This window comes from Chiloscyllium plagiosum, chromosome 19 (assembly GCF_004010195.1).
Source record: "Chiloscyllium plagiosum isolate BGI_BamShark_2017 chromosome 19, ASM401019v2, whole genome shotgun sequence".
In the NCBI taxonomy this organism is placed as follows: domain Eukaryota; kingdom Metazoa; phylum Chordata; class Chondrichthyes; order Orectolobiformes; family Hemiscylliidae; genus Chiloscyllium; species Chiloscyllium plagiosum.
This window is the reverse complement of record NC_057728.1, coordinates 15,440,721-15,453,142: the sequence shown is the minus strand read 5'-3', so window position 1 is coordinate 15,453,142 and position 12,422 is coordinate 15,440,721. Positions and strand designations below refer to the sequence as shown.

Below are 12,422 nucleotides of genomic sequence, written 5' to 3'. Positions count from 1 at the left end.
CTTCCACCTATCACATTTTCAACGCCTCTCCCCCAAGTCCCTCCTCCCTACCTTTTATCTTAGCTTGCTGGACACACTTTCCTCATTCCTGAAGAAGGGCTTCTGCCCGAAACGTCGATTCTCCTGCTCCTTGGATGCTGCCTGACCTGCTGCGCTTTTCCAGCAACACATTTTCAGCTCGGGTCCTCCTTCCTAGCCTGGCCTATGTTGTTAGTCTCAATGTGGACCACAACATCTGGATCCACCCCTTCCTGCTCCAATATCCTTTCAAGCCAGTCAGAGATGTCCTGCGCCCTGGCACTGGGCAGGCAGCACACCATGCGGGACTCTCGATTAGGCTTGCAAAGGATATGATCTGTCCCCCTAATTATAGAATCCCCTATAACAATGACTTGTCTTTTTGCTCCCCCTCTCTTGATTGGCCTTCTGCACCATGGTGCCATGGTCAGCTTGCTCATCCTTCATGCAGCCCTTTTCCCCATCCACACAGGGAGAAAGCGTTTCATACCTGTTGGATAAGGTCCAATGCGGAGGCTCCTCCATTCCTGAACTCAGGACCCCCTACTGGTCTCACTTGCAATCACATCTTGTCACTGATCACTAACTGAATTTGAACTACTTAGTCTACCAGGAGTGACTGCCTCCTGAAATAAAGCATTCAGTTACTTCTCCCCGTCCTGGGTGTGCGGCAGTGTTTGAAGCTCAGACTCCAGCTCATCAATTCTGAGCTAGAGTTCTTCCAGCAACCAACACTTGCTGCACATTGGTCACTGCTGTTCACAATGGGATCAGCCAGCTCCCACATCATACAGCTGCAGCACATCACCTGCCCAGCTATGTCTACTTAGTTAATTACTTTATTAATTTATATAAATTTATGAGTTAATTAATTTCTAGTACTTCTCTGCTATGCTCTTTTTCAAATAATCAAAACATAGAAAAATGAAAAAAAAAAAAATTTTTAATCAATCACACGATAAAAAAACCTTATCTTCTCAACACACCAGGGTCTTTTTTTGGTTAGAGGAGGGTAGGTAGGAGACACTGCATGTGTAGTGTCTCGGGTTTAGCCACTGCCCAAATATATCAGTTCACTCACCTGCCCAGAGCACAATTTGACCACTCCCACTTCTGTTCCTGCATGTTATGGTCTAATGGCTATTTCCACTGTCTTCTTATAAAACCCTTCCCACCATTCCAAGCTCCGGGCCTTCGCACCTTCAGCCTTTCCTTTCTCAAACTATTTTTCAAAAAACTGAAGTGTCACACCGTCACTTTCTGATTTATCTCAATATCTTTTATTTCCTTTACAACTTCAACATGCTGCAGCTCTTTTATTTGACATTTCACCCAAACTTGATAATGAAAAAATATTTCAAGAAATGCACCATTTAGTCTTGAAAAACACATCCAGCGAAAAAGGATGAATGGCTATAATGAACAATGTTTATTTTAATAGCCAACTACCAATGAAAACAGCAATTTGATGAATACTTATTACAGCCCCACTAAATCATGCATCCTTTCCATATTGCTGTATGTGTTTTATTCATTTAGACAGGGAGAAGGCCTTATTTACATTGCATCATTTTGAAAAGCTGTAGTTATACAAACAATAGGCATGAAAAGTACATTTACATTTAATATTGAACTCAAAAGTGATTCAGCTGACATCTCCTCTCCAGCTTCTGTTCTTATTCAACACAGAGAATAACCTTTTGTTCAACTGGCATGCATTAAAATCTAATCTACTGAGTTTACAAAGCTTGGGAGCTCTATTCTCTCAGTGGTATAATAAGACTCCCAAAGAGATCACTATACAGGTTAAAAGCTCTAATGTATTGGTAGTATGTTTGATAAAAAGAAAGACTACTCACTGCACTTGGCCCAGGTTTATTTTCCTTACAGTGTGCTTACAAATATTGTATACACAGTTCATGGCAAATGTGTGTGTTTTCTGTCCTCCTAATCAGCACATTTGTTTGAGTGAGTAACTATACCTTGCAGACAATATTCCAAACACAAATTGTGCTGAGGTATCTGGTCTTGGCCAGGACTGATTCAATGGGCCCAAGGTGGAGAAGAATGAAGCTGATCAGTGCTTCTGTTATCCTCACTGGATGTATTTGGGTCTGGATTGCAGGTGAGGATAACAACGGGCTCAATTGCAAAGCCACAGATTATTGAATCGTCAACCTCACACTTGAAGTGCAAGCAATCACTGGAAGTGACACGCAGATGAGGCAAAGTGCAGGAGGGTGTTCATGGAAACATACAACAAAAACTTCAAGGTGAGGCTTGAAGAGAAACTTGCATTAAATGCAGGATGAACAAGAATATGTATACACTTGTGGTATATAGTACAATAGCTGAGGGCCACTTTGGCACAACATGGCTAATATGTAGATTCCCTCTGGATGAACATTGTGACATGTGGGGCCACTTAGGAAAGCAAAAACCATTTGGAAGCACAATATCTGAAATAAAAGCAATAGTTATGAATAAAACCAAGCTTCACAGTTCACAAATGGTAAATGTCGATGTACGACCTAGCCAAAAGTCTTATCTGACTGCAATGTTATTTTATTATTAAATGTGGACAAAATCAGAGCTCGAGCAAGCAGAAAACAAGGTGTAGATGTTCCAGACAAAACAAATCTGTATCAAAACAGAGTCACTTACTGTGGCCTTGAGGCTTCTGCTTGGTCAGTCTGAAGTTTTTCTCCACCTTCCACTTCCATTGTGCAATACACAATACGATTGGGGGCCACTGATTTCAACCCCTGGACTTCCATTATAACAATCTAAAAACACAATAGAGAGGCTTCAGAAATAGTGAGGGAAGATCTTTGAAAATACATCCTTCTTGCTACTAGGGCCGATAATGCTTACGCATTAGTAGGAGTTGATGTCTCTATCATGGATGACGTGCTGCATTTAATATTAGAATTGATTAGCTGAAAGTCTGAGGCTCAAAAAACACTGGCTTTTTTCTACTGATCCTCCACTAGGGAACAAAGGCACATACAGATGTGTGAGAATGGCACCGCAAAGGATTGGGCCTCTTGTTTGGTAGAACTATGATTGACTGCAGTCAGGTATCAAAGTGCGTTTTTGAAGGTTTCTGCTAAGCTTTGCAAACTGTCTCACATATAATTAAACCAAATTCCTTCCTTAGCACTGACATTTCCCTGTCCCCAGTAGCTTCAGCAGCTATAAGTCCAAAGGCTTATATCACTACCCGCACTTGCTTTGATATGTTTCAATGCCATTCACAGACATGTATATGTTGTGCTGAAATATGTTATTCGACACAGCGTTAATTGGGCATCTAATTTCAAAAGTCAATTGTTCAGAATTGGGGTGGGCATGGGAAGATTTAGAGGTAAAAACAATGACTGCAGATGCTGGAAACCAGATTCTGGATCAGTGGTGCTGGAAGAGCACAGCACAGGAAGATTTAGTAGAGTTAGTTAATTCAGCTGCATAGGTTCACTCTGAGTTGATCTTTATTTTTCAAAAGTGGCAATGTCCAAAGAAAAACTGTTTTGAAGATCCAATTGGAAGCTCTTCAGTTAAGTTTCTCAATGAGGTATGACCAAATGCACGAAATTTCCTGATCTGGGGCACTGGATTTGAGTGATCACATATGGTTTAAATGAAGGGCTGCAAAATATCTGTGAAAAGCAAAACTTAATCATTTTAAATTAGTCTAATGCAAAGTGGGATCGATGGCAGGTATCCACTATGCCAACTATTCACTTTCTAAACACAGGGCTTGCAGTATGCAAGATGTCCAGTATGGCCCACTGTAGCTGAATGATGTGAAACTGTGCACAAGCCTCATTCAACTCTCCCAAATAATATTCAAATTATGCAACTGCTCTATAATGCAGCTGTGTTGTGGAACAACCAAAAATAAGTCAAACTACGTAAGCTCAGCAACAGTGCCTGAATTATCCATTCCCCTACACCCTCTGTCAAGAAGTCCTCATACATGGGAACCCCCACCAGCTGCTCACCAACAGCTGGCATGTAAACATCTCACTCTGATCCTACAACAAGCGTTACTTGCAGGAGTACCAGAAAATTACTCAACAGAAGTGACCTCATGCAATTTGGCAAAGGATAATACCTGAATAATCCTGAAGCTATCAAAACTTTTGTAAATAAAGACTGTAATCCCAGGTGACTGCCTGTAACATGAAAGATCAAATCGGATGCATGTCCCAACATTTATAATGTGTGATTGCTTTCATCAGCAGCTTAAGAATATTGATTTTAAATGTTGTAATTCTTGGGAAACTAGTTAACTAGTTGCCAGGATTCAGCTTCTCTCCACTTTGTGAGAACGTGAGTTTTGAGAAGATTTGTAACTCAAGTTGAGGTTCTGGATGTAGGTTTGCTCGCTGAGCTGGAAGGTTCATTTTCAGACGTTTCATCACCATACTAGGTAACATCTTCAGTGAGCCTCCGCATGAAGCACTGGTGGTTTAGCCTGTTTTCTATTTATATGTTTGGATTTCCTTGGGCTGGTGATGTCATTTCCTGTGGTGACATCATTTTCTATGGTGATGTCATCTCCTGTTCTTTTTCTCCAGGGGTGGCAAATGGTATCCAAGTCAATGTGTTTGTTTTTAGAATTCTAGTTGGAATGCCATCCTTCTAGCAATCCTCGTGCATATCTCTATTTGGCTCATCCTAGGATGGATGTGTTGTCCCAGTCGAAGTGGTGTCCTTCCACATCCAAATGTAAGGATACTAGTGAGAATATCTTTTTGTGGCTAGTTGATGTTCATGTATCTTGGTGGCTAGTTTTCTGCCTGTGTGTCCAATGTAGTGTTTGTTCTTGCAAGGTATTTTGAAAATGACATTATTTGCCTGTCGTCTGTATCAGATCTTTCAAGTTCTTTAGCTGCTGTTTTGTGTGTTGGTGGGTATGTGGGCTACCATGATGCCAAGGGATCTCAGTAGTCTGGCAGTCATTTCAGAGATGCCTTTGATGTAGGGGAGAGTGGCTAGGGTTTCTGGACCTGGATACTCTCACTAGTATCCTTACAAATGGATGAGGAAGGACACACATCAACTGGGATAACACATCCATCCTGGGACAAGCCAAATAGAGACATGCATGAGAATTCGTAGAAGCATGGCATTCCAAACGGACCTCTATCAAAAAACACATTGACTTGGATCCCATTTGCCAGCCCCTAAGAAAAAGAACAGGAAATGACATCACCATAGGAAATGATGTTACCACAGAAATGACATTACCAACCCACGGAAACCCAAACATATAAACAGAAAGCGGGCTACATCACCAGCGCTTCATCTGGAGGCTCACTGAAGATGTTACCTAGTATGGTGATGAAATGTCTAAAAATGAACCTTCCAGCTCTGAGCAAACCTACATCCACTATATGGGAATGTCCTACTTACTGTTTGCTATAATTAATTTCTTTCCTCAGCTTTTAACTTTGACCACCAATCTTCTCCAATCCATCTATTAAAGCAAACTGACAGAATGGAATAATATAATACTTCAGACGAGCATTGCTTAGTGGACAATTGTCTAATGATGGATACATGTTGGTGGTCTATTATAAAGCCACAGCTGATTGACTGACAGAGTTGTAGGCTGTCTTATTTTTTTCATTTTCATTTTCTGCCTTTCTGCAAACTCTTCTACAGTTGATTCCCAGAAAGGACAAGGACACATTTCTGTGAAAAACGTGTTTGTGTTCTGTGACATAAGTGTTTCAGTGACTTTGGGTTCTGTAGATTGGGGTAACATGCAAGGTGTAGCTGATGCCTGTCCCAGGAAAGTGGTCTGCAGACTTTTAAAGGAAATATTTCAGGTCAATGAGTCACTGAACTATGACCTAGGAGAGAGTGAGGACTGCAGATGCTGGAGATCAGAGTTGAGACTGTGGTGCTGGAAAAGCACAGCTGGTCAGGCAGCATCTGAGGAGCAGGAGAATTGATGTTTCGGGCATAAGCCCTTCATCAGGAATGTATGCCTGAAATGTCAATTCTCCTGCTGCTAGGATGCTGCCTGACCAGCTGTGCTTTTCCAGCACCACAGTCTCAACACAGAACTATGATCTGCCAACTTCACACACAGCATGAGCAAATAGTATGTATTTGTGCAGCTCTGTGCAGGAAAAATCCCTGTAACAGGGAGCTTGTCTGCTATTAATCTTGTAGCTTTCTCATCCCATCCTAACCAAGCAGAAAATCCCAGGGTGAACTGGGAAGTGATGCACATTAGTGTTGATGCTGCTGTCAAAATTCTTGTGCACTTGTTGACATTGCAGTGAGGTTGTCAGCCAAACTGTGGAACAAAATGATAACTTTCCATTCATTAATGCAGTGGTCAGCAAGATCTATTTTCCATAGCCAAACTTTATCTAGGAAGTGTTCCCTTACTCACAACGAATATACAAACAAACTAGACAGGTCCAAACAGCAGAAAGCAAGTTTCAGGAATATCAATGCTGACCAACATTTGATCAAAAATGAAAGTCAACATAAGAATGAATACTTTGCACTTGTTGTGTGTGGTTACTGGAGAAGACTGTCAATGGCAAAAAAAGTTCCTCATGCAATAAGGTTAAGGGTGGAAGGTATAGGGGAGATGTCAGGGGTGGGTTCTTTACCCAGAGAGTGGTGGGGGCATGGAATGCGCTGCCTGTGGGAGTGGTAGAGTCAGAATCTTTGGTGACCTTTAAGCGGCAATTGGATAGGTACATGGATGAGTGCTTAAGCTAGGACAAATGTTCGGCACAACATCGTGGACCGAAGGGCCTGTTCTGTGCTGTATTGTTCTATGTTCTAACCATGACAAATGTGTATATTGGTCAGTCCTTCTCAGACCCTCTGAGTTCATAGAGTCATAGAGATGTACAGCATGGAAACAGACCCTTCGGTCCAACCCGTCCATGCCGACCAGATATCCCAACTCAATCTAGTCCCACCTGCCAGCACCCGGCCCATTGCCCTCCAAACCCTTCCTATTCATATACCAATCCAAATGCCTCTTAAATGTTGCAATAGTACCAGCCTCCACCACATCCTCTGGCAGCTCATTCCATACATGTACCACTCTTTGCGTGAAACAGTTGCCCCTTAGGTCTCTTTTATATCTTTCCCCTCTCACCCTAAACCTATGCCCTCTAGTTCTGGACTCCCCACACCAGGGAAAGACCTTGTCTATTCACCCTCTCCATGCCCATCATGATTTTGTAAACCTCTGTAAGGTCACTCATCAGCCTCCAACGCTCCAGGGAGAACAGCCCCAGCCTGTTCAGCCTCTCCCTGTAGCTCAGATCCTCCAACCCTGGCAACATCCTTGTAAATATTTTCTGAACCCTTTCAAGTTTCACAACATCTTTCCCATAGGAAGGAGACCAGAATTGCATGCAATATTCCAACAGCGGCCTAACCAATGTCCTGTACAGCCACAACATGACCTCCAAGCTCCTGTACTCAATACTCTGACCAATAAAGGAAAGCATACCAAACGCCTTCTTCACTATCCTATCTACCTGCGACTCCACTTTTAAGGAGCTATGAACCCGCACTCCAAGGTCTCTTTTTTCAGCAACAGTCTCTCGGACCTTACTATTAAGTGTACAAGTCATGCTAAGGTTTGCTTTCCCAAAATGCAGCACCTCGCATTTATCTGAATTAAACTCCATCTGCCACTTCTCAGCCCATTGGCCCATCTGGTCCAGATCCTGTTGTAATCTGAGGTAACCCTCTTCGCTGTCCACAACACCTCCAATTTTGGTGTCATCTGCAAACTTACTAACTGTACCTCTTATACTCGCATCCAAATCATAAATGACAAAAAGTAGAGGGCCCAACACTGATCCTTGTGGCACTCCACTGGTCACAGGCCTCAGTCTGAAAAACAACCCTCCACCACCACCCTCTGTTTTCTACCTTTGAGCCAGTTCTGTATCCAAATGGCTAGTTCTCCCTGTATTCCATGAGATCTAACCTTGCTAATCAGTCTCCCATGGGGAACCTTGTCAAATGTTGCTCTCCTTATTTCTGATACAGGATGTCCCCTGAGATTTTGAAGCATCTGGAGTTTTTGGACTTAGCTGCGATATTTAAAATCACTCCTCCTTCAGTTTTTTGAGCGTTCCTCTCTGCTGTCAAAAAATATTACCACAGACCCTGGAAATCTGAAATAAAATCAGAAAATGCTGGAGGAACTCGGCAGATCTGCAGAGAGAGAAAGAGTGAAGGTTTGGAGCCTGATGTGACTCTTCTTTCACACACTTCTGAACAGTCATTTTGGATTTGTTAAGCGTGTGCGAGAAACTGTCTCAATCTATATGTAGATGGCCTTACTGGAGAAGGGGCAAAACTCAACCTCCTCTTGGGAAGTAAAGCAGGGCAAGTGCCTGAGGAGTTAGTGGGGGAGTACTTTCAGATCCATGACCATAATTCTATTAGTTTTAAAATAGTTATTGAAAACGAATAGGCCTCATCTAAAACTTAAAAGTTCTAAATTGGGGCAAGGCCAATTTTAACAGTATTAGATAGAATTTTTCAAAAGTTGACTGGGGGAGGCAGTTCACAGGTCAAGGGTTGACTCGCAAGTGGGAGGCTTTCAAACATGGAATAAAGAAAGTTCACTAATAGCATGTTCCTATTAGTGGGAAGGGCAAGACTGGCACAAATAGGGAACACTGAACGATTAAAGATATTGAGGTGCTGGTCAAGAAAAAGAAAGAGGCATATATCAGGTAGAGACCACTATATCAAGTGAATCCCTTGAGGATCAACGGGGATGTAGGAATACACCTAAGAGGAAAATTAGGAAGGCAAAAAGGAGTCATGAGATAACTGGCAGTTAAGGTTAAGGAGAATCCACAAGAGATTCAATAAGCAGATTAAGGACAAAATAGCAATCAGGGAGAGAGTAGGGCTCCTTAAAGATCAACAAGACATGGTGGCACAGTGGTTAGCACTGTTGCCTCACAGCGCCAGAGACCTGGGTTCAATTCCCGCCTCAGGCGACTCTCTGTGTAGAGTTTGCACATTCTCCCAGTGTCTGCGTGGGTTTCCTCCGGGTACTCCAGTTTCTTCCCACAATCCAAAAATGTGCAGGTTAGGTGAATTGGCCATGCTAAATTGCCCCTAGTGTTAGGTGAAGGAGTAAATATCGGGGAATAGGTGGGTTGCGGGTCGGTGTGGACTTGTTGGGCCGAAGGGCCTGTTTCCACACTGTAAGTAATCTAATCTAATTCATGAATCTAATCTAAGACTGTGTGTGGAACTACAGGAGATGGGTGAGATCCTAAATAAATATTTTGCACTCATATTTATGGTGGAGAAAAACATGGAATCTAGGGAACTCAGGGAAATAGTGATGTCTTGAAAAAAAGAGTCCACATTCCAGAAGAAGAGGTGCTGGAGATCTTAAAATGCCTAAAGGTAGGTAAATCCTCGGCACCTGATCAACTGTATCCCAAGTGTCTCCCAAAGAGAAACGGTTCATGTTCACTTCACTTGTGACCTTTAAAAGCCAAATCTCCCATCTCTCAGCTCCAATCGCCCACAGCTGTCAGGAGCTCATGCAGCAGGATCTCAGAAGAGAACAAATTTATTCTTGCCTTGTCATATTTGCAGCAATATGCTAACAAATCATTTTTCAATTCAACAGTGGCAAATTTAAAGTTTTAATATCAGACGGATCCCATGAATCCCAATTGACCAACCTCCAGCGTGAACGACAGGACGACGTCGGATTTTGAGAGCTGGATCTCGTTTTCATCGCCAATGTCCAAAAAGGAGGAATTCTGGGACCGTTTCAGCTTCTGCAGTTTAAACTCTGGTCCTCCCTTTGCCACTGGCAGACTTTCCAAGTTGGCCATGAGCAGGTTAACAGAAGATTTCAGCTCTTCAATGTACATATTCTCCATATCCTTCTGGACAAACTTCAGAAACTTTCGCTCCTTTAAAAAAAGGAATAGAATAATAAAACATTCAGAAGTGTAAGAACAAATAAAATAATAACAATTGTGCCAATGACAGACACTGCAGGATACTATGAAAGTACGGTGAATAAGCATGGGCTAGCAATATATACAAGGACAGCTCCCTCCTTTTGTTGTGATTGGGTGCTTGTCAGAAATGTGTGTCTACATTTAAGCTGACCTCAACACAGCCTTTTTCTGTTATTTGAATTTAAGTTTGAATTCCCCTTGCAGGCCCAAGATGCTAACAGTAACAATAGTGTCTACATGTTTATGTTTCTAACAGTCCAGAATAGGCCTGGACACTCCAGGCTGATAGATGAATCTTCAGGACAATGCTATGAGCAACAAGGAAGAGAGAGAAAAAGAGTAAAAGGATGTTAAAAATAAAACTTGCTTCAAACACTTCTTCTCCTTGTTTATAAAATACTGGAGTTGAAAAAAGATATTTAATTGTATGTCAGTAATCATTCAATGAGCAATGAAGAATCTATTCACTTCCCAGTTCAGATGGAAAGGCAGTGCTTTGAGGATAGTCATGCTGAGCAACCAATGGTGGGAGTCTGGGAAACTTGTACAATTAAATATTGCAGAATACATACAATTAGTGTTATCAGCCTTATTTAGGGTTGTATAGAATGCTTTCACCACTGTCCCACAAAGAGGGAAAGCACTTCTGCTTGCACCTGGTAAATTGAGTACTTCGATGTGCAGGACAAAATCAACCTGCTTAGATTCTTACAACAGCCACAGTCAATTGTGGATGCAAAAGCTTAAATAAGTCTGAAGATGGCCTCGTGGTTTTATCGCTGCACTGTTAATCCAGAGACCCAGGTAATGTTCTGGGGAGCTGGGTTCAAATCCCGCCATGGTTGATGGTGGCATTTGAATTCAATAAATATCTGGTATTAACAGTCTAATGATGACCATGAATCCATTGTTGATTGTCAGAGGAAAAACCCATCTGGTTCACTAATGTCATTTAAGGGAGGAAACTGCCATCCTTATCTGGTCTGGCTGACATGTGACTCCAGATCCATAAGAGTGTGGCTGACTCTCAACAATTAGGGATGAGCTATAATTGCTGGCCTAGCCAGCAGTGCCCTCATCCAGTGAATGAATAAAAAAAAAGTTAGGTGATTTGGCCATGCTAAATTATCCATTATGTCCAGGGACAGGCAGTCCCAGTGGATTATATACAGTAAACGTGGAATTATGGGGTAGGGGGCTGGGTTTGGGTGAGATGCTCTTTGGCGGGTTGGTGCAAATTCAATGAGCCAAATGGCCTCTTTCCACACTGTTGAGATTTCATGATTCTATTAAGGAAGTAATGTTTGTGGACTGGAAGTGTGCATTGTATGCAGGAATTTTCATCACCTTTGGATGGATGCTGTTAGTCATCTTAATGTGATCGTGTCCTCAAATGGCATTGCTGTAAGATTAGCACCTCATTTCTCTGCTGAACTGACTGCTCAACATGGGTAAACCTGCATTGTTTAATTTCAAATACAGTTCTAATATTCATAATAGATAGAGTATTCATTATCAGTCAACACTTACTTTGGCTAACTGTTCGGCCATCTGCAGTCTCCCATCAAGTTCCCGTCGAATCTGAGCTGCTTGTTCATCAGCATTGTCCAGCTAAAATTCAAAATACATTGAGAAGTTAGGGAAGAAAACAAAAGGAAAATTGTTGCTGATGCTGGAAATCTGAAACAAAAACTGAAAATACTTCAGCAGGTAGTGTAGTGGCTGTGGAAAATGGGATTGTCAATATTGATCAGAAATATGCTTGGATACGCTAATACCTCTGACCACCCTACATTCACCTTTAAGATGATTAAGACTTTTCTCCTGGTTTGCTTGCGAGCATTAAAAATTAAATCTCAAGTTCTTGGAGAGTGATCTCCAATTCTACATGATTGTTGGACAACTCCTGGCAAACCATGTGGAGAGAAAACCAAAAATAACATTTCAGATTGGGAACCTTTTCTCTCAGGGGCTTGGGAGCAAATCTTTGCACTTAGGTGGACAGAATACCATGTATAAAACATAATTTACTTTCTCTCTTGCTTTCTTACCCTGTTAAATAAAAAAAAAACATATTTATGTGTATGCAAAACTTGGGAGACATCTGATGGACTTAGTAAGTAATAATGTAGGAAATAATGGTAAATAATAGAAAATGGCAGGCAGTTTTAAACTAAGTCAAATTCCCAGGTAACTGTCCAACTGAATACACTCGGCCTTCCCTCTGAATCCTCCTAAATCCATTCCCTTTTCCCATTTTAAAGGCTGCCAATATGGAGCTGGTGATAATAAGTACCTATCATTTAGAATTTGGGCTCTGAAACTCATGAGCTATGAATTCTTAATGATCACAAAATGAACAAAACATTATTAAAAGGAACTACCATTTCAACAGAC

The 12,422-nt window shown here is 41.7% G+C and overlaps 1 protein-coding gene across 27 annotated transcripts in view; it reads right to left on the bottom strand.

The window, feature by feature from the left end:
* Positions 1-12,422, bottom strand: part of cadps2 (Ca++-dependent secretion activator 2) — a 724,760-nt gene that overhangs the window by 394,087 nt on the left and 318,251 nt on the right. For all 27 annotated transcript variants that reach the window (XM_043709173.1, XM_043709174.1, XM_043709162.1 and 24 more), the window contains exons 4-6: positions 11,556-11,636; positions 9,738-9,974; positions 2,683-2,804 (exon numbers count right to left, since the gene is read on the bottom strand). In XM_043709173.1, coding sequence (XP_043565108.1) covers positions 2,683-2,804; positions 9,738-9,974; positions 11,556-11,636 — 440 coding nt within the window. The remainder of the gene's footprint in view (positions 1-2,682; positions 2,805-9,737; positions 9,975-11,555; positions 11,637-12,422) is intronic.